We start from the raw sequence: 19,225 nt of genomic DNA on the forward strand, positions 1-19,225 counted from the left end.
GCATTTTAAGAGTGGGATTTGGCGGTTTGGAAAATATTTGACAAGAGCAACTAAGACTGAGGAGGTAGCTGGGATGTCGTGGAAGAGCCTGGAACGTCAGGCTTAAGGGCGTCACTGAGAGGACGCAGACTAGGCGGAGGACGACAGAGAAGGGTCTTGGTGTCTCCGGTTAGAGGGTGAGGAGGCTCAGGTGTGGCTTGCTCCCTGGCTGCTGCTCACACCTGGCACCCCATCTCTTGGCACCGGAGAACCCGACCTGTTGCTCCTGCGCCACAGAAGTAGCGCAGGGTGAGTGCGGAGGGAGATTCCCTCCGGGCTCGCACGCTCTCCTCGCGCGGCCCGCGGGCTCGGCCCAGGTCCTTGCTGAGGGCGCTCAGGGCCGGCTGGCCGCACTGCCCTCCCCGGGCGAGCCAGGGACATCGGCCTCAGCACAATGCTAGGCTGGGACAGCTCCAGAGCTCGTGTGACCCCGCGGGGCAGCGACGTGTGGACATCTGCCGGGGTCTCGACACGGGTCAGCCTCAACGCGGGGAGCCTGGCTTCAGGAAAGCCCCGCCTCTCCCGCTCGGCCCTTAGCCAATTAAGTGTCGGGGCGGGGCGAGGGGGCGGGCTCCAGAAAAACTGGCCAATCACGGCCGGCGTTTGTTCTGGGAGCGGCCCTCCCCTCTCCACGCTGCAAAGCTGCACGGTCGTCTGGGCAACTGGCGGAAGCTCTCGGCATAGAAACTTTCCCTTTTCCCTCCGCCTCGTGTCTGTTGCGGAGGGAACCGAAGACCGCGGGCTGGACTCCTGGCTTCGCCGCCAGCTCCCGAGGTTTCAGAGCCGTCCCGGGCGTGCCACCGAGATGCCAAGCCGCCTGCCGTCCTAGAGGGGGCGCAGACTCGGGGCGCGGGCCCCGGGCCAGGGCCTCTTCCGGCTTCGCGCGCCGAGCCCTGGAATCTAGTTGCTGCCCCCGAGACCCAGGCAGCCCGAGCCCGGCGGCCACATCCCGCCCAGAGCATGGCTGGCCTGTCTGCGGTGCCGAGGGAGACCTGGCCCCTTCACTGGAGTTTGGCAGGGCCCGGCTACCTCCCGCTGGCGTTCTAGCACCTTCCGAGCCCCGGAGCAGGACCTGACGGAGCTGCCTGGGGAGACCGGGGCGCGGGTGCGGAACGACCTGGAAGGAGACCGCAGTCCTTTTCGGGTGGAGCCGGGGAAACTGAGGTGGCCGGGACGCGGGGAGGGCGAGGGTACTATCCGCGGTTTCAGGCATCTACTGGGGGGGCTTGGAACGTATCCGCTGCGGGTGGGGAGGGACTGCTGTACGAAATGAATGCCTGCGTTTCAGGTCTTTTGCTAAGTGTTGAGAAACAAGCGATGAAAAAGTCAGACAAGATTCTTGCCCTCACGTGGTTCCAGTCTAGTGGGGAAGACAGACAAGCAGATAAATGGCACATACATGAATTTCAAGTAGTGACAAATGCCAGAAAGAAAGGGTGAAGGAATGGAGGATGTTAGGAACTGATTGTCAGAGAAGGCCCCTCCGAGGAGGGAACATTTAAACTGAGACTTGAAGAATGACAAGAATCCGTTTTACAAGGATTTGGGGGCAGAACCTTCCAAGCAAGGGGAACAGAATGAATAATGGCCCTGCCATGAGAAAGACACTGGTGTTCCAGGAGCTGAAATGACACCCCTGGTGGGAGGGAGGGAGGAAGGGAGGCTAGAGAGGTGAGACTTTGTGAGGGGTTGTGGCCAGTTTCTCCCTGGTGGCCCGCGGAGCGTGGGGAACAGGAGGTTATGAGGATGATCCAACCTTTCTCATCCTCCTGCTCCTCGGCCAGCGTGTGACATGGGGTCAGGCAGTCTTCCCGCCTGGGTTGCAAAGGCAGCACTCGGTGGCCTGCACCTCAGTCACCTCCTAGAGCACACCAGTTTTTCTGTCCTCAACTAACAAAGCTCCTGGCTAGCCATGAAGATTAATACAAGCCAACAGGCCTGACCAGAACAAGTTGAGCTCCAGTTTTCAGGGAAAAGATGCCTGGAGGGCCAAACTCTTGCAGTCTCTCATGTCCCCTATGCTCCTGTGGCCATGCCTATATGACAGTTCCTGGTAATGCATAATTCCCTGGAACTCACCACTCTGTATTGAGCACTTACTGTGTGTTCAGAGTTAGTGCTGGGCTAAGTGGTCCACATGTATTCTCTCATTTAATCCTTATAACAACCTTACGAGGTAGTGAAACCGTTAGGATTCAGTTTAACTACAAATAACAGACCCAGAATAACGGGGTCTTAAGCAAGACGGAAGTGTATTTCTTAAGATAAAGTCTCGAGGTGGGCTGGAGGTAAGCAGCCTATGGCAGGACTGGGATGGCAGTCCTAATCCACAAAGTCAACAGGGACTGAGGGTCGTCCTAGCCTGCTGCTCCACCGCCATTAAAGTGCCCTCTCATGATCCCAAAACCATACATGCTGATTTAAAAAATTTTAATCAAAGGGGAATACTATGTACAACTTTATGTTAAAAAATTTGAAATTGTAGGGGCCGGCTGGGTGACGCAGCAGTTAAGTGCGCACATTCCGCTTCGGCGGACAGGGGTTCGCTGGTCTGGATCCCGGGTGAGGACATGGCACCGCTTGGGAAACCATGCTGTGGTAGGCGTCCCACATATAAAGTAGAGGAAGATGGGCGTGGATGTTAGCTCAGGGCCAGTCTTCCCCAGCAAAAAGAGGAGGATTGGCAGTAGTTAGCTCAGGGCTAATCTTCCTCAAAGAAAAAAATTTGAAATTGTAGATGAAAAGGATGATTTCCTAGAAAAATTAAAACTATCAAAATGTAGTTAAGAAGACATAGAAATTCTGAATATCCAATATCCCATAGGAGAAATTATAAAAATAAACATTTTTTCTACTTCTATTTTTAATGAAAAAACCTAGTAGGCAGTAGTGCTACTTGAGGTATACATTCTGGTTGTAATAGAGATCCAAAATAACAGTGGTTTAAACGGTATCTATTTCTCTCTCACATCACTACCTGGGTATAAATCCAGGGCTAGTCTGGTGGCTCCACAGTCATCAGGAATCCAGGCACCTTCTGTCTTATTGCTTTGCCACCTCTGGGTGTTACTCTCATCTCCATGGTCCATGCCACTATGTCCAAATTCCTGCTAGCAGATGGGGAAAAGAGAATAGGAAGACATGGCTCATCCCTTTCTAGTAAGATGCATACATCACGTCTGCTCACAACTTACTTGCTTCAATTTAATTACATGGAAGAGCGGCTGGGAAAACATACTCTTTATTCTGAATGGTCATGTGCTCATCGAAAAATTCTTACTATAGAAAGGGAAAACTGATATTGGGGAACAACAAGCAGTCTTTCTGCTGCAGATGAGAATAGATGCTCCTTAATATAAGCATGGATATATATCAGAGACAATAGACAGTCGTAAACCACTAAAAGTATTTTCATTAACCAAGACAATGATGCTGCTGTCCTCAATTTTTAAGATTGTTTAGGGAGTTCTGGACAATGCTATAAGACTAAGAAAATAATGAGTATAAATTCTGGAAGTGAATATAAATTTTCTGGAAAGAAAAATTGTACTTTTTCCATTATTTATAGATTTTATTTTCTAGCCAGGAAAATAAAACACTATCAGAAGGAAAAGAAAGTGCAACTAGGTGGTCAATTTAAATATAATTGTATAAAAATAATTTATCATCTACCAGCAATGCTCAATAGAATACATGGCAGGTGTGCCAGTTATTAATTTATTTCTCTCAGCCCCCAAACACCCTATTTGTCCTGCTTTGTGATACTGTAGCTGGACCCTGTAGAATTTCTCCTTGGCTAGCCAACTTGATGTTAGTCTTTGCTGATAGAGGGCGCCGGAAGAACACTGTAAGGCTGCACCTGGAAAAAAGGACTTTGAAGTTCCTTCTTCCTTGGGGGGTTCTCTGCTGCGGCCCAGTAGCAACCACTTCAGCAGTCTTCACAGAAGAGTCTTGGCTCCTGCCCTCCAGCAAGTTCAAGCAAAGGCAGGAAGGTGTATATAGAAATGATCTGCAAATACGGAGTAAGAGGCTTTAGATAAAATATGGAACTTTCGTGCTATGGAATACTATGCAGCTTGCAAAATAGGTGAATTTTGTTTATAAGTGCTGTTATAGAAAGGTATCCCTGATAGACCTACACGTCAACAAAACATTACTTAGATAGAATGATTCCAGATTTATTATAGATGTAGAACTGTACGAACAGGACTAAAATATTAATAATGTTTATTTTTGAATGGCCTTATTAGGAATATTTTTTACCTTCAGTTATTTAACAAATATTATGCAAGGCACAATTCTAGGTGCTGGGAGTAGGGCAGTGAAAACGGTCTGACATCATGTAGCTTACAGTCAAATAGTGGGAGACAAATATGTCAGGTAGTGATAAAAGGACGAAAAATAAAGCAGGGCAGAGGTATGGGGTTGGTGGGGCTGTTTATGTAGGGTTAGGGAAAGCCACTTTGAGGGAGTGACATTTGAGCAGAGTGAGGGAACTAGCCTTGTGGATATGGATGCCTGTATAATTTTCCACTTTAACTTTCTTTTCTACACTAAGCATGCCATACTTGCATAATCAAAACAAAACAAAACAAGAAAGCTCTTTCTATTTCAGCTGCAGATCTCCAGGTCAAGGAGTAAGTAGAGAGGGTGGGAGCAGGTCCACAGGCATGGAAGGAGAACCCAGAGCTTCCCGGACACGGCCAGCCTGCTCTAGATTCCCCCCGGCCCCTCAGACGACGCCGCTGGTGGGAGAGCGCGCGGCTCCCCGGGGTCACTGTCTCCGCCTGCCGCGTCCCGCCGAGCGACCCCAGCCGACGCTCGGAGACGGATAAGCGCCGAAGGAAGCTCCACGCCCTTCACTGGGCTGCATCTTCCAGGAAGCTCTGCGCCCCGCTGGGAGCTGCTAAAGACTTGGGCGAGGGCGAGTCCCAAGAGGCTGGAGACGATTCTCCCAGGCCGAGCTCCAGCTGCTAGGCCGCGGCCCCCTCGGCCCTCCACCCACTCTGGAGCGGAAAGAGCCGGCCTCGGAAGGAAGATTCCATCCTAGCGCATCCCTTCCGGCGGAGCGAGTTCTCCACTCGCGGTTGGGTCAGCCGCCGTCTCCGCCCACCAGGCCAGCCTTAGCTTCCTTCCCTTTCTTGCCCATCAGGGGCCAGAGGAGCAGAGAAGCTAAAGCTAAATCTAGAGAGCGGCACAGCACCAGTTTTGGCGCAGACCCCAGCCGGGTGGCATGGGTTTTGACGGGCATGGCGTCGCTGCCAGAAGACCAGCCCTACGGGTTCTCCCCGGTCATTGGCCATCTGTCAGGGAGAAGGCACCAGGCTTAACAGGGGAACGACCGACTGGGTTGTGTAGTTTCCAGTGGTTGTCTCGGCGCCTGCGCTGTGTCGCTTCCCGGCGAGCCCCGCGCCAACTTCCGGCGCCGGGGCCTTGCGGCGGAACTGGGAACGCCTGGGTGGCTGTGGGCGGTGTGTCCCGGGGGCGGGACCGGCGACGCGGGCCGCCGGGCTCCGAGGTCGAGAGCTGGGCTCCCGGCGGCCGGGGCTGGCGCCCCGAAGCAGACACCGAAGGGGACGCACACCTTTGGGAAGTGCCGAGGGGAGCCCGGGGCTCCTGCACCCGCTGCCCGCCCCGCCGCCTCTCAGCTCTGCGCGGGCAAGGCTGCCGGGGACGGAGCGCCGGGCTCCGGGCGGGTACGCGTTCCCGCCCGCCGCGTCCTGCCGAGCCACCCTGGTGAGTCCCTGGCTCTCTCCGAGCCGAGCCTCCTCGGTCACTGGAGGATGAGAGTGGAGTGCGTACTTCAGGGGTGTTGTGAGAAGGAGAAGAATAAAGTGAAGAAAGTGCTAGTGTGTAGTAGAGAAGAACTGGAAACAACCTGCCTGCCTGCCTCGCTCGGGTGTTGGTTGAGAAACTGGAGCACTTCCATACTGCGGAATCTCCCAGAGCTGCTCCCGGGGAAGCGTCGTTAGGTGGAAACGCGAATTACTAAACAGTATGTGCAGTAAGACCTCATTCATGTAAAAGCACGCACAAAGCACTTTTAATTTTTTCGCTTCCATAGACACATTTTCAGTAAATAAGGCAAGAAAAGGTCTGGGAGATCATATGTGAGACTGTTAATGGAGGGGCACCTGCAGTGTGGAAGAGAGAGTTTCTCTTTTATGTATTTCTGTTTTGTTTAAATTCCCTCTTCTGTATTACAATGGTTTGTATTGTTGAAAGAAAAAGCAATTAAAGAAGACTCCAAAGTGCACACTTTTCAGAACTATTGTGAGTGGCAATAAGATATAAATATGTGCTATACATTCATATGTACCTGTGGGTAAATGGCTTAGGATGGTGTCTGTGAGCCCTTTGCTGACCCCCAGGGCCAGATGTGTTTTGGAATTCAGGAATTTTTATATTTGAGGAAGATAATACAGTGCCCATATGGCATATCAAGTGACACCACCCATAGATTCTGGGAGAACACTGAATAATCAAATGAATTAATTAAAATTTTTAAATTGAAGTATAATATACATACGGAAATATACATTGTAAATACAGCTTGATGAGTTTTTATAAGCTGAGCAAATACGTTAATATTTCTGCCATAAAAACGTGAACGTTTAAGTAGGATAAATGGAGATTGTAAATAGGCTCATATAGCAGGTCAGGTGGTGGAAACTGGGAGTTTTGGATTTCAGAACTGAGGATAAGGGGCTGTGGGCCTGTATTAGTAGGAGAGAGAGTCACGTGAGCAAGGTATTACAGGAGAGCCTAAAAAAGGATTCAGGGCCACCACAGGATGGGAGCTGGAGTTCCTGGATGTCCCTCCAGGCTGGCATTGGCTCATGTACTGCCCTCTCCTGTTTTATTTTTTCCCCAGGAGTGTGTGTCCAGATGCCAGCCCGGCTACCATAGGGGATCCCTCTGGGAGACTGAAGGGTGGGCTCCCAGGCCCAGGCTGAGGCCCACCAGCCCTGAGCCGTAGGGCAGGGGGATGGCAGCCACCCCAGAGCCTCGAGACCAGACCCCTGGGGAGGGAGAAGGGCTTCTGATCGTCAAGGTGGAAGATTCCTCCTGGGAGCAGGACTCTGCCCAGCAAGAGGACAGCAGGGATTCCGAGACCTGCCGCCAACGCTTTCGGCAGTTCTGCTATGGGGATGCAGGTGGGCCCCATGAGGCCTTCAGCCAGCTTTGGGAGCTCTGCTGCCGCTGGCTGCGGCCCGAGCTGCACACCAAGGAGCAGATCCTGGAGCTGCTGGTGCTGGAACAGTTCCTGAGTGTGCTGCCTGGGGGCGTCCAGGGCTGGGTGCGTGAGCGATGCCCGGGGAGTGGTGAGGAAGCCGTCGCCCTGGTGGAGGACCTGCAGAAGCAGCCAGTGAAAGCTTGGCCGCAGGTGAGGGGCCTCTGGGCTGAAGAGAGGGCCATCTCCATCAAGAAGAGTCTCCAGGAGTGGTGGGGACGCAGAGCTTGAGGGAGCATCCACAGGAGCACATCATAACAGATGCTGCTTTCTGAAAGACACTGTCCAAATGAATCTGGTTTCTTTTTGGTAGCTTTGAAAGACAGCAGCGGGACCAGGGTGGGCATGTTCCAGGAAGGCAGGCTTTAGCTCCACACAGGTTCTGCAGATCTTTGTTCCTGTTCTGCTCTAGGCTAGGCCCTGGGGATACAGTGATACACGTAATGAGAGGACCAGAGGGGGTGTGAGAAGGTAGAGCTGTCCACCCTGCTGTCTTGTGGGGAGTTGGGTCCTTAACACTGGAAGCATCTGGGGAGGTGCTAATGAGTGGTTGGGGTGTAGGGTTCTGCCCATGACAGGAAGGTTCCCCCACGCCCCCTTGCTAAGTGGTTCTGTGATTTTGGCCTTTGGAGGCTGATTCTGGCCTCATGCTTGATTGAGAAATGTCCTTGAGCACGCAGCACTGCCTGGTGTCACATTCTCCTCTGGACTTTCCTGGGGCCCCATGTTGATCTCCTTCCCCGCACCTCAGGATCCTGAGGGTCATGTCCTGTGTCTCCTTCCCAGGGATTAAACTCTGTCTCCCCGGTCTGGTGTCGGTCCTGATGAGCATGTTGTGGTTCCTGCACAGGATGTGCCCTCAGAGGAGGTGGAACCCGAGGCTACAGTCCATGGATCCCAGGCCAAGGGGCCTCCCCCAAAGGTGGGGGCACAACGCCAGCCGCCTGTACCCTGGGAGCAGCACAGCCATGGTGGTGAGTAAGCTGGTAGGCTGCAGAGTGACTGGGCTGGGGCCTGGCTCCTTCCCAAGCATTGCCCTAAGAGTAGGAAGGGTATTTGTGTCCTGTGAAACCTAGGTGCCTGTGCGTGCGTGCCCACGTATGCATGCGTGTGTGTGTGTGTGCATCATGCACAGGAGAGCATGTGAGGTCTCACTTCCGGCCTGGCTGGCTTCTCTGAGGCTCCGTTCTTTTCCTTCAGCCCAGTTTCCTGCTCTGCTTAAAGAGGGGAGTGCCAGAGAGACGACAGACACCTGCTTTGCCTCTGGGGTCCCTGTGAGTTATCAGTCTCTTTGTCCCCTCTGAGGTGTTGAGTCCCTAAAGTGAGCCTTGCCTTCTCATCAAAGCCTCTTCCGTCTATCCCACTCCTGCCTGGACCCATCCTTGTCCCCATCCCAACCCCCTTCCTGCCCCCGCCCACAGTTGCCTGGGGAGTCCTGAGCAAGGCAGCCCTGAGCTGGGTTTTTTCACCTCATTCCAGGGACCTGTGACATTTGGAGACATTCCCTTCTATTTCTCCCGGGAAGAATGGGGGTCCCTAGATCCTGCTCAGAGAGATCTCTTCTGGGACATAAAGCGGGAGAACACCCGGAACATTGCTCTGGGTAAGCAGTGGGTGCAGCTGGGACCCTTGGGATCCTTGGCTCCTCTGAGGAGTAGGCTGCAGCCTCCTTCAGGATCCCAGCAGCAGAAGGTGGGCAAAGGCAGGCCACACCCCTGCATGTCCTGCTGGAATCCTCAGTCTTCCTTCCCACCTGCTCCTTAGCTGGCTCCAAGGTAGGCTTTCCCTGGGTCCCTTCAAGAGTCCTGGGTGATTTCTCTTTTGTGTTAATGTTCATCTTTCTCTGCCTTCTAAGTGTATTGATATGTGACAGGTGCGTGCGACATGCTAGTGCTGTGCTGAGCACTTGTATGGGCATTATCTCATTTGATCCGCACAACCCGGGGCATAGAAATGTTGTCCCCGTTTTAGAGTCGAGGGACCTGAGACTCAGAGGTGACCAGACATTGAAGGGACAGAGCTGAGACTCAGTGTAGACAGTGGTTGTCACGGCCCTCAGCCTGCCCTGTGAAGAGATGCTGGCAGTGAAATCACCTATTGCGTGGCCACAAGGCCTGGGCCCTGCTCAGTAGAGGCCACAATCCTGGGGTCCCTCTCCGAGCCTGGGCACTATTTGGGGATCATCTCATTTAATCCACACAATCCAATGGGATGGACCAGGATTCCTCCCAGTCTAAATGTTTGTTCTTGAGTTTGGAGAAGGAGAGCTTGTGTAGTGAGAGGAACCACCTTAGCTGAACCAATGTGGTTCCTCAGTTTCTGCTTTGAATGGTAAGAGTCTGTGCAATTTACAGCCTTTACCTCAATCTCTTCATTTAGGGAGTTTGAACAGCCAGGTTTCAGAAAGTGAGACGTAGGACCGCAGTGTGGCAGCCGAGGCCCAGGTCGATCAGGTGTGTGACTAGGATTCCCTGGCCAGCAGATCAGCCCATGGGCGCCTTGCCATGGCTCTAGACGTTTCTCTGTGGCAACAGGTCATGTCACCGTTGTGTGGATGACGAAGCTGCACCTGGGCTCTGCTGGAGACTGGGCTGTCCGAGGGACTACCAAGGCGCTTGCCCCTGAGCCCTGTTTCTGCGTTTCTGCCGGCCTCAGCTCTGGCCCCAGAACCAAGTGGGTCTGAAGAGGCCACTTCCTCTCCGCTTGCAGGTTTGGGGCTCAAGAGCCACAGTGAGCATTCCCGGCCAGAGGAGGCGCTCCCGGGTCAGGCCGGCGGCGACGTGACTGTGTCCTGGAGCCCTGCGGAGGCTGAGGTCTGGGAGAGCGAGGCCCGGCCAGGGGCGACCCTGGCGCGGGCAGTAGGGGCGCGGCGAGGACGGCCGCCCACGCGCCGGCGGCAGTTCCGGGACCTGGCGGCCGAGAAGCCTCACAGCTGCGGCCAGTGCGGCAAGCGTTTCCGCTGGGGCTCCGACCTAGCGCGCCACCAGCGCACGCACACGGGCGAGAAGCCGCACAAGTGCCAGGAGTGCGAGAAGAGCTTCCGCAGCTCCTCGGACCTCGTGCGCCACCAGGGCGTGCACACGGGCCAGAAGCCTTTCTCCTGCTCCGAGTGCGGCAAGAGCTTCAGCCGCAGCGCCTACCTGGCCGACCACCAGCGCATCCACACCGGCGAGAAGCCCTTCGGCTGCAGCGACTGCGGCAAGAGCTTCTCGCTGCGCTCCTACCTGCTGGACCACCGGCGCGTGCACACGGGCGAGCGGCCCTTCGGCTGCGGCGAGTGCGACAAGAGCTTCAAGCAGCGCGCCCACCTCATTGCCCACCAGAGCCTGCACGCCAAGATGGCCCAGCCCGTGGGGTGAGGGCCGGAGCAGGGCGATCTCCCTAGCGCGGTTTTCCCTCTCCCCCTCGGGAATTCAACCCCCGTCTGTAGCCACCGCCCCGGCTGACTGCCCTGCTCTGCCCTGGGACTTGAAATGGAAATCCCCTATGACCTTGGCACCATTCCCTTCCTGCTCCGAGGGTTTTTCTTGCCCTCTGGCTTCCTGGAGCCTCCCCTCCCCCGCACATTCGGGGCCAGTGGCATTAAAGTAGGGGAGACACTGGGGCAGCAGGGAAGTGTGAGGCCTCGGGCGGGGCCTGGAGTCCCTATCCGAGAAGTCCCTCAGCCTTGCTTCCCTCGTGGCTCTTTGTTCCCTATCTTCTCGGCTCGGTGTGTGGGCCAGCCCTCTGCCCTGCCAAGCTGTGCCTTCTGGTGAGAGTGGAGGAATAGGCCTTGACCCTCAGGGCACTGCTGGGCGCTGGGAGTGTCAGTTAGCCCACACCTCTGACGATGTGGGTCCTGGGCATGGCTACAGGGCCTTTCTGGCCTCTACCCCCTCCCATTTCCAGGCCATGACCACTCTGCCCTGTCCCTGTGACCCAGAAGCTGCCTGCCTTCGCTCTCAGCAGACTTCCCCCGACTCCTACGAGTGCGTCCCTGAGAGATATTCCCTCCCAGTCTGGCGAGGGTCGTGGTGGCTCCAGGGACAGGAGGGCGACCGTGCAGTCTAAGAACAGGGCTAGCGGAGGCGCACTGCTCCCCATTCCTCCAGAGGCATGGGGTCTATGGTACTTAACACTAGCACTTCGTCAGCACTTTGTTGCTGACTCTTTAGGCACTGCTTTCCATGGCGGCATCTGCATCATCTGCAGACTGGCATTCACAGGGACAGACCGTAGGCCCTCCAAAGGAGCTTGGCCCAGCTGGCCTCTAAAGGGCAGCCAAAGGGTCTGAATAAATGCGGAAATTGCCTCCAGGTTGTTGTGTTCTCTAGGTGGCTGCTGGGTGGAGGGATCTGGAGTTAATACCCCTCTGCCTCTTGGCCTGGTAGTCCTGGTGGCATGTGGTGCTACGTGGTCACCAGGTGGAGCCACATTCTTGGCTTCCAGGTCTACTGGGCCCAAAGGGCAGCCACGAGTCTCAGGACTCTCATCCTCCTGTGTCAGCCAGTGCCTGCCCTAGTCTAGGGACAGCTCAAGGTGGGACAACTGGTAGTACCCCTCCCTACTCCAGCAAGAGAATGGGGGAGCTGAGCAGGACTTGGGGTCTTTGCCAGGACACCTCCTTTCTCTCCATTGGTGAAACGAAGAAAGAGGCTTGGAGATGGGGTGACTGGGCAGGGTGGTGGTATGCTCACACTGCTGGTAGGGGATCCAGAACTCAAAGCCAGTCCCTGCGCTCAGATCCCTTATGGAGAGAGGGCTGCTGAGTCAAAATGGGCAGGGACCCCATTCCCCATCCAGCCTTTGACATCTGACCGCTCCCCTGCCCAGGCCCCAGGAGCTGGTGGGTGCAGGTCAGAGCTCTTTCTGCCTCTGGTGAGCACTTTCTGACTCACCTGGTCATGGCCTCAGTGGACCTGCCTGAAGGGCAGTGGGGGCGGCTGAGACAAGGTGTTCTGTCCCTTGGTCTGTGTGTGTGCCAGCTTCTCTGCCTCCTGGGCCCTTCCTCAGCAGCCCCCATGTGACACTCAAATCATTCTGAGGTTGCTGCGATGGACCCCATTTTGCAGATGAGGCAACCGGGGTCTCACTGTGGACAGCTGACCCCAGTTGGGGGTTTCTGCCTCTGGAGCATGCTTGTCACGCTCCCCAGGCCCTCATGCTGGCGGCTGCTGTGTGTATGTGTGTGGGCGCTGGGCATGAGTGAGTAGGAGGTGACAGGTGGCAGGAGAGTGCTTGGACTTTGTTGGTGCTGTTGGCTGGTTCAGAAGGGAGACACTCAGGTGTAACGAGATCAGATGGGAGGTGGGCCAGGAGCTAAGAATAGGATTGGACATGGGTCCTGGCTCAGGTGGGGCATGTCAATGCCAGCCAGGAAGTAGCCCGCTGGAATCAGAATAGCAGGGAGTAGGGCCCAGGACTCAGGGTTCCAGGAGAGGGGCAGAGTCCGACTCAGCTCATAAACAGAGCTGATAGGACGCAGCGCAGGGACAGGGGAAGGGTTGGGACCCAGGGTACTGGTACCAGGGCGGGAGCTCTGTGCTCAGAGGAAGTGCCCACCTGGCCCCCATGGCCTTCCTGGTGGCTGGGACCCTGCGGGTGGCCGCAATGGTGGCAGACACTCAGGAGAGCCTAAGGAGAAAGGTAGTGGAGGCTCTGCCTGGCCCAGCTCACTCCTGGCTCCTGGCTGAGCCCCACTCCAGCCCAACTCTGGCCTTGCCTCCCCAGGGGAAGTACAGCACACAGGGTCCAAAGGTGGCCCTGACTCTCAGCAGCCCTGGGGTGTCAGCCTCTACAGTGGCTGTCCTGGAGGGCATATTCCGGGCCCTGCGCGTTGAGAGCTGGCAGAGAAGGGAGGCCTTGGTCCAGGTGAGCCCTTGCCCGCCTCCCGCCTCCGCCCCAACCTGGGGCCTCCCTGGACCCAAGCCCAGCCTTCACTCTTGACCTAGGGCTTCCTTGGGGAGCTGGCTGGCTTCCGGGAGCAGCTGGATGCCCATGGGGGCCCTGTGGGCTGTGTCCTAGTGGCCTTGGTGGCCCCCAGTGGGCTGCTGAGGCAGCCACAGCAGCTGGTCCAGGAGCTGAGCCGCTGTGGGGCCTTGCGGGGCTGCCCCAAAGTCTTCCTGCTGCTCTCGAGTGCTCCTGGGGGTGAGTGGGCAGGGCAGGGAGCCCTGCTTGTGGGGCAGGGCAATGTTGGGGTGAGGGAGGGTGGGCAGGGGGCCTGAGACCCTCCCTTCCAGGCCAACGTGCTGCTTCTCCACTCAGCTGCCCCTGAGCCTGGAGCCTTCCTCACTAGCCTGGGTGAGCTCTGTGGCCGCTGTCCTCACTGGTCCCTGCTGCAGCTGCTGACAGAGGTGGGGGCTCCAGATGGGGATTCTTAGGGAGGGGGCTTGCGCCGCTCAACTCCCCTGGCCCTGCTGTGCTCTCCTGAACCCATTAGACAGTTAGATTCATTCATATGCTCCCCACCCGTTCATTCTACAAAATCTTCATTGTTTACACATGTGGTATCAGCCACAGGGCCTCGCCTCCCATTCCCACCTGTGCCCTTCCTCTCAGCCCACTCAGGGTCCCCCAGACACCAGAATCTTCAGAACTCCATGCCTTTGCCCAGGCTATGCCCTCTACTTGCGTGCCCTCACTGTTGTCCCTGCCAGCATCACACAGTCCCTTCCAGGCTGTCAGTGATGCCCTTCCTCAGCCTTCCTGAGTCGATGCTTATAATTCTACCCATCTCTGTTCATACTCACCCAGGCAGTGACTGTCCTGTCAGACTGTGGGTCCCTGGATGTCAGAGCTGGGAATGATTCAGATCTGGTCCTGAGGCCCAAAGTTCTCATTGGGCAGTTGGGTGGCCCCTGGGTGACCCTGGAGGTGAGGGCTGGGCCCTGGTTCCGCTCCACAGCTTTCCCCAGCCTGGTGCCCTCCCCCAAAAGATGGAAGGGCAGTGGTTAATGGCATGGCCAATGTCCACTTGAGGCCATCCATATCCAGGGATGCCCATGACCTTGAGCCTGAACTGGAACCCCCCTCATGACCTCCCTCCTTTCCTCTGTCTCCTCCTCTCTGTTCTGGCAGGGGACCCCAAAGAGACTGTAATATCCATGATCCTGGCTGAACTATTTCCTGGAGCTAGGATCCTCATTCCCCTCCCCCCCCCACACCCATGTAGCAGCCCTCTGAGGTGTCCTCTGGCCTCTCCCCAGGTCTTCTGCAGGACAGCTGAAGAGTTCTCAGGGGCCACCTACTGCCCAGTCCTTCGGAGCTCCTTGCGGGGGGCACTGTGCCTGGGGGACACGGAACCTTGGGGGCTTGAGGTGAGGGGGCCAGGGCAGGGATCCAATCATCTGACAGCAGTTGCCAGTGGGACAGAGACTCAGGGAGACCGGAGATGGGGGAGGCGAGAGCTGGGAGGTCCTCAGACCACTTTGAATGCACCTTAACCCTGTCTGTAGCCAGAACCCAGTCCCAGCGCTCAATATGACCTGTCCGGGGCCAGGGTCGCCCTCCTCCTGGCCGTTATCCGGGGCCGCTCTGGGGCCCAGCACGACGTGGAGGCGCTCCGGGGCCTGTGCCAGGCCCTGGGCTTTGAGACCACCCTGACGACCGACCCTACAGCCCAGGTGAGGGGAAGCCCAGAACTTGTGGTGCTCTGAAGGAAGGCACCCCTGGACCCTGAGGAGTCTCTCCTCGGCCTCTCAACCATTATGGGCAGGAAGTGCAGCCCCAAGTCCAGCCCCCATCCTCCCCGCTGCATGCACTGGGAACACACTTCCTTCCCTCTGGAAGCCCGGTCTCCTGCGGTCTCCCACGCTTGCTGTTTCTCTGCTCCCCCACTCAAGGCCCCAGCTGGACCCTCAGGTTTTTCCTGGGAGCATCTCAGATTCCTTCCCAGACACCTGTCAGCTCACTGCCGGCCTCTCACGCCTCTTAACTTTTTGGTGCAGCTTCTCTTCTGGGGCCAGAACACCAGCTGCAGGCACCTGGACCCACGTGTCACCCCGATGAGGCCATACCAGGCCATGCAGCATGGGGGTTAGAAAAAAGACTTCCTCCCTGGGCCTGAGGCTGACAGAAGGCGGGAGGTAGGGCAGGCAGGGCGCTGGAGAAGCCTACCTCGAGGACTGCCAGGTCCTGGGGAGGCAGCTGCCCTGGCCCAAGCCTCAATCTCCATCCCACCCTAGGCTTTCCAGGAGGAGCTGGCCCAGTTCCGGGAGTGGCTGGACGCCCACAGGGGCCCCGTGAGCTGTGCCCTTGTGGCCCTGATGGCGCATGGAGGGCCTCAGGGACAGCTGCTGGGGGCTGACGGGCAAGAGGTACAACCAGAGGCACTGGTGCGGGAGCTGAGCTGCTGCAGGGCCCTGCGGGGCCGCCCCAAGATCTTCCTGCTTCAGGCTTGCCGTGGGGGTGAGCGGGGCCTGGGGCCCACCTCCAGCCTGCCCCCTCCTGCCCTAGCCTTCTCAGGCTCCTAGGACTTGCTGCCCACCTCCTCCAGGAAGCCTGTGCCCCAGTCCTTTCCCCACCCCCTCCCCCGCCTCTCGTAGAGGTCAGGGCCATGAACTTGAGCATGTCACCCTCAGCACTTTTCATTCAGCACTCAGAATGTCTCCAGCCTGGCAGGCCTGCGCTGGAGCCCTGGAGGCACCCCCAGGCATCTGCTGACTGAAACGACCTGACTGTCCCCTCCTTCCCCAGGGCACAGGGACGCTGGCTTGGGGCCCACAGCTCTCTCCTGGTTCTGGCGCTGGCTGCGGGCACCACCAGCCACCCCCTCCCATGCCGATGTCCTCCAGGTCTATGCCGATGCCCAAGGTAGGACTGCCTTCTTTCCGGACCCTGGGCTTGGCAGGGCTGTGGGGGAGCTGTCCGGAGCACATTTCCAGGGCTCTGAGCTGGGGTTCTGCTGCCACCTCCGTCCTCTCTTTGCCAAGAGGATGGGAAGGGAAACCTTCCTAAACCTCGAGGGACTTTGAAAACCAAGGGCTTCTTCTCCTATTTGAGCTTAGAAACCACTCTGGAGTCAGGAAAGTGAGATGGCTTTTCTGTGGTCACACAGCTGGTCAGCAGCAGGGCTGACATTTGAATTCTGATCTCTTTCCTGCCCTGCACTCTCCACTGCCCTGGGCTGCCCTTGGGCCAGACTTAGGGAGACCCAGGGGCTGGTGGAGTCCCAGGATGCTGGGTAAACGGAGTTGATCCTTCCTGCAGGCAGCTCCTCCAGGGGCCCCACTGCAGGGAGCTCTGACCAGGCAGACATCCTGATGGTCTACGCAGCCGCCGAGGGTAAGGGGACCAGTCATCAAGAAGCCCCACTACACAGGGCCCAGCCTCCTGGCTGGAGATCTGGAGTGGCTTTAGGGGCAGCCAGGGCTTGGGGGTTGGGGAGCAGGGGCACCAGCCCAGTTGCATTTAAGCCATCTTCCTTCCATGCTTATTATTTATAAAGTAGTAATGCTGGTGAGCACGTCGTCTTCAGGGCTGACTGTGCCAAGCACCACATCTACACCCTTCCCTCCAGGCTGTAAGTTCCATGAAGGCAGCTCGGTTCTGTCTGCCTCAGGGCCCTGCCCAGTGCCTGGCACATTGTGGGTTCATAGGGCATGTTTGTTCAATACTGAATCCATCATATATTCACTCTGCAAATGTTGAGCAACAACTGGTTCCAGAAGCAAGAAGTTCCCGCTCCCTGCCCCATTCCCTGCCTGCCCCCCGGGGTCCTGTGTGCTTGACCCCCACTTCCACCACCAATAGGCCCCTGGGGAATTGGAAAGCAGCGGGTAGGTGCCCAAGTCTGATACCCCGGCCCTGGTCCCCTGGCCTAGGCTGTGTAGCCTATCGGGATGAGACGGGCTCAGACTTTATCCAGACGCTGGTGGACATCCTCAGAGCTGACCCCGAGGGAGACCTCCTGGAGCTGCTGACTGAGGTGTGTTGGGGCCTGGGGAGTGGCAATAGGGGGAGAAGGGCTGGATGCATCCTTCTCCCCCGCCCTGGTGTTCTGATCACCTGCTATTCACCCGGCTGGGGAGGGAGTGATCCCCCACCCTCGGCAGTAAGAGATGGCCGAACACACAACACCCACACTGGACAGGTGAGATGGACAGCAGTTATTAGTCTCATAAACCCACAGCTGGGGAAAGATTATATATCTTATGTATAATTACACACCGTTCGGGTTGCCACACAGCGCTGCTCGGGTTGCACTCCGGAGCAGAGCAAGCCAGCAGGGGCCGTGGGCTGCAGGCTTTGTGGTAACAGGGGTGGGGCGCCCCCTGGTTCCCGCGGGAGGAGGTGATTGGCCCGTTTGAACAGTTCTGCAGGCTGGCAGGGAACTGAGGCCGCTCAGGCTGAGGACGGGGTGCAGTGCGGCTGGGTCTGGCAGGTGGGGGAACTAGTGCAGGTGGGGAGCTTTTTCCGCTGGGTGGGGGGCACATCTGAGAGGAGCAGGGGGACTTATGATTACGCCTTTGGGGCCCCGTAAGGCCCAAAGATGTCGAGGCAGCCGTGAGAGTGGTCCTCGCAGGTGAATCGGCGGGTGTGTGAGCTGGACGTGCTGGGTCCCGACAGCGACGAGCGCCGCAAGGCCTGCCTGGAGATCCGCAGCTCGCTGAGGCGCCGGCTCTGCCTGCAGGCCTGACCGCGCCCGAGGCCGCTCAGGTGGAACCGACAGTGGGGGCCACACCCCAGCGCCATCACTGACTCCCTCCGCTCCGCGGTTTCCTCGCCTGTAAACGGAGCATCACAGCACGGGCGCCGGCGCTCAGCGAGCGTACAATAAACATGTTGATGGTCGCTGTACACGTGAACAGTGCCTGCTCTCAGAGAGGTGCGACAGTAAGAGAGAATGTATGCAAAGTGCCTGGCACTTCATAAAGGCGGATACGAGGCCAGGCCTGCCAACACGGGCTGGGCTGGCCTAGAAGTCCTGGGAAGGGGCTGCCGGGGTCCACAGCGCTCTCCTAGCACACGCGCCCCGCGCTAGGCCCTGGAGATGCAGGAGACGCGACCCCGCCTTCACGGCGGTCAGCGTCTAGTCTGGGGCCATAAGACTGGAACAGAGACTGCAGGTTTGGCGGGACGGGGAGGAATCACAGGCTCTGGGGGAGCAGTGGGCAGCTCCTGGCCCAACGTGGGCCGGGGGCCCTTGGAGAAAGAGATCCCAGGGGGCCCCTCGGAGCAGGAGGGGCTTGGGCAGCGCCCCCGGGACTCGAACTCCTCCTCACAGGCCCGCGCCCACCGTGCCTGCCAAACATCCGGCGCTCAGTCCTGCTCCGGGCCTGGTGCTCCTCTTGGAGCCCCGCCCACACGGAGCCCAAGAGGCGGGGGCTCCTCGCCGCTGTGAGCATGCGCGTTGCGGTACACTGCGCAGGCTCCTGCACAGGCTCTATGGGAAAAGCTGCACAATTGTCAAAAGCAGGGCCGCGTGGCCTAATGGATAAGGCGTCTGATTCCGGATCAGAAGATTGAGGGTTCGAGTCCCTTCGTGGTCGCTGTAGGGCACGTTTTTCTCCCTCGGCTTAAAATTTTCCCGGTCTCTGGACAGCACCCTACGCCGGCCCAGATCGCTCGGGCTGGGCCAACCGCCGTCCCCGCCCCGCCTTCTTGCCCCCGGGACGCAGCCCTGCGCCTGCACCCGCCGAACTCCAGATCCGGGCCGAAACCGAGGGCGCTACGGGCATCAATGCCGGCCGGATCCGCGCGGACTACGGAGCCTGAAGCCACAGGCCGCGAGTCCCGAGAGCCCATTCGGGATTGGCTACGTGAATTACGGTTTAGAAGAGAACTGTGACTGACGAAGGGTTGGACTGTTGGGGGGTGGGAGTGAGTTGCCCTAAGGGGGTCAGAGGACAGTGCGTTTTAAAATATAATAGATTATTGTGATGAGAAAGGTTTGGAAGTAGATAGTAGTCATGGTTGCACAATATTGTGAACGTGACGGATGCCACTGAATTGTACGCCTAAAAATGTTAAAAT

The 19,225-nt window shown here is 57.3% G+C and overlaps 2 protein-coding genes and 1 non-coding gene across 8 annotated transcripts; all 3 read left to right on the forward strand.

The window, feature by feature from the left end:
- The first annotated feature begins 5,632 nt into the window (after positions 1-5,632).
- Positions 5,633-11,568, forward strand: ZNF213 (zinc finger protein 213). Of its 2 annotated transcripts, none has more exons than XM_046668041.1 (6): positions 5,633-6,034; positions 6,914-7,426; positions 8,124-8,247; positions 8,474-8,547; positions 8,753-8,876; positions 9,983-11,568. In XM_046668041.1, the coding sequence occupies exons 2-6, from the start codon at positions 7,028-7,030 to the stop codon at positions 10,630-10,632; spliced, it is 1,371 nt and encodes a 456-aa protein (XP_046523997.1). In that variant the 5' UTR covers positions 5,633-6,034; positions 6,914-7,027; the 3' UTR covers positions 10,633-11,568. The 2 variants fall into 2 exon arrangements, with proteins under 2 accessions (XP_046523997.1, XP_046523998.1); XM_046668042.1 differs by having other exon boundaries at positions 5,639-5,775.
- Positions 11,569-11,697: 129 nt separating this feature from the next.
- Positions 11,698-19,016, forward strand: LOC124242767 (uncharacterized). 5 transcript variants are annotated; one of them, XM_046668038.1, is made up of 10 exons: positions 11,698-13,123; positions 13,204-13,399; positions 13,517-13,605; positions 14,458-14,568; positions 14,707-14,874; positions 15,436-15,658; positions 15,947-16,063; positions 16,460-16,534; positions 17,074-17,177; positions 17,775-19,016. In XM_046668038.1, exons 1-10 carry the CDS (start codon positions 12,824-12,826, stop codon positions 17,886-17,888), a joined length of 1,497 nt encoding a protein of 498 aa, XP_046523994.1. In that variant the 5' UTR covers positions 11,698-12,823; the 3' UTR covers positions 17,889-19,016. The 5 variants fall into 5 exon arrangements, with proteins under 5 accessions (XP_046523994.1, XP_046523996.1, XP_046523993.1 ...); XM_046668040.1 differs by having other exon boundaries at positions 17,883-19,016; XM_046668037.1 differs by having other exon boundaries at positions 11,698-12,898; positions 12,983-13,123; positions 17,074-19,016.
- On the forward strand, positions 18,669-18,741 carry TRNAR-CCG (transfer RNA arginine (anticodon CCG)). Its single transcript has one exon. It is a non-coding gene; the product is annotated as a tRNA-Arg (tRNA).
- Positions 19,017-19,225: the final 209 nt, after the last annotated feature.

Source organism: Equus quagga, chromosome 7 (assembly GCF_021613505.1).
Source record: "Equus quagga isolate Etosha38 chromosome 7, UCLA_HA_Equagga_1.0, whole genome shotgun sequence".
Classification (NCBI taxonomy): domain Eukaryota; kingdom Metazoa; phylum Chordata; class Mammalia; order Perissodactyla; family Equidae; genus Equus; species Equus quagga.

Excerpts from the sequence above, each read along its gene's own strand:
- ZNF213 (XM_046668041.1), top strand. The coding sequence starts at position 7,028 with ATGGCAGCCACCCCAGAGCCTCGAGACCAGACCCCTGGGGAGGGAGAA. Across the intron at positions 7,427-8,123 it reads CAGTGAAAGCTTGGCCGCAG|GATGTGCCCTCAGAGGAGGT; the intron begins GTGAGGGGCCTC and ends GTTCCTGCACAG. Across the intron at positions 8,248-8,473 it reads GGAGCAGCACAGCCATGGTG|CCCAGTTTCCTGCTCTGCTT; the intron begins GTGAGTAAGCTG and ends CTTTTCCTTCAG.
- LOC124242767 (XM_046668036.1), top strand. The coding sequence starts at position 12,824 with ATGGCCTTCCTGGTGGCTGGGACCCTGCGGGTGGCCGCAATGGTGGCA. Across the intron at positions 13,124-13,203 it reads GAAGGGAGGCCTTGGTCCAG|GGCTTCCTTGGGGAGCTGGC; the intron begins GTGAGCCCTTGC and ends CTCTTGACCTAG. Across the intron at positions 15,659-15,946 it reads GCTTCAGGCTTGCCGTGGGG|GGCACAGGGACGCTGGCTTG; the intron begins GTGAGCGGGGCC and ends CTCCTTCCCCAG.